General features: G+C 33.3%; 1 protein-coding gene across 1 annotated transcript in view; it reads left to right on the forward strand.

Annotated features, from left to right (window-relative positions):
• Positions 1-1,310, forward strand: part of LOC105626385 (fatty acid synthase) — a 24,624-nt gene that overhangs the window by 16,082 nt on the left and 7,232 nt on the right. The window contains exon 12 of the mRNA XM_012207686.1: positions 198-1,210. Coding sequence (XP_012063076.1) covers positions 198-1,210 — 1,013 coding nt within the window. The remainder of the gene's footprint in view (positions 1-197; positions 1,211-1,310) is intronic.

Raw genomic sequence — 1,310 nt, forward strand, 5'->3', positions numbered from 1 at the left:
ATGTGTATATATATATATATATATATATATATATATACATTGATATGATTCACAGTCTTAATGAGAAATATCATATAAAGATATATAAAAATTATGAATTATTCTTTAATACAAAACTTTTACACTAATAAGTTTGATGTAATCATTATAATTATGCATATATAATAAGAAATATCATTGCAAATTTCTCGTTGTAGAATTCCCCGTATTCGTGTACAAAGAATGGGAAACTATAATATCAGGTGGAGTTGAAATCCGTGGTGTTAAGACTATGGTCATACCTCGCCAATTGAGGACCGACGATGCAATCCTCGAAGAATATAAATTTGTAGCTCATCGCGACAGAGTACAAGTATCCTTGAAGGAGGCGATTAGATTATCTATGCAGATTGCACTCGAGTATCATCAAACTGTTCATATCAAAACTATCGAGGTGATCGATGATTCTGATGAGGTGACAATAGCTGAATTAGCATCACCCATACTCACTGAGATTTTAGATGATTTACCCTTGATTCAAGCGAAGGTGCATCTATCAGCCCCATCTAATCGTTTTAATTATTCATTATTCCCAAATGTTATTGCTTTGGATATTAATAAAGTATCCAAAGAAGATAATGTTATGTTTGCTGTCGGTATTGGGCTATTATCGAGAAATAAGAACCACCAATTAGAAAAGATCCTGTTGAAACTGAAAAACAGCGGTTTTGTATTGACACGAGAAAGATCCAAGCTCGAAAATCTTTCAACACTTTCGAAGCAGGGTTTAGATGTAATTCTAGAAAAGAATATTGGTGAAGAGACTATAGTACTTTTAAAAAAGAAAGAGCAACTGGTCAGAAAAACCGAAGTCATTCATGTTAACAACAATGAGTTCACCTGGCTCGAAAAATTGAATTCATTCAATATTGAAAACGAAACCAATGATATGAGGATAATACTTGTCAGTGAAACAGAGTTAGAAAGTGGTTTGCTAGGCTTCGTGAACTGTTTAAGAAAGGAACTGGGTGGAGAAATAATCAGAAGTGTATTGATACAAGATACTAAAGCTCCTAAGTTTTCTCTACAAAACCCATTATATTCGGAACAGCTGCAGCTGGATTTACCGATCAATGTATTGAAACCAGGAAAAGTATGGGGTTCTTATAGATATCAACCATTGCCGAGTTTACAGCCAAAGCTTGTTCATCATGCATATGTTCGTCAAATGGTATGTAAGAAAATATTATAATTATAAAACCTTCTACATGTATGTATATATATTAGGTGTGGGAAAAAGTTCGTGGCGTTTTTTTAATGCCATCTAATGG

Source organism: Atta cephalotes (genome assembly GCF_000143395.1).
Source record: "Atta cephalotes unplaced genomic scaffold scaffold00005, whole genome shotgun sequence".
Lineage (NCBI taxonomy): Eukaryota > Metazoa > Arthropoda > Insecta > Hymenoptera > Formicidae > Atta > Atta cephalotes.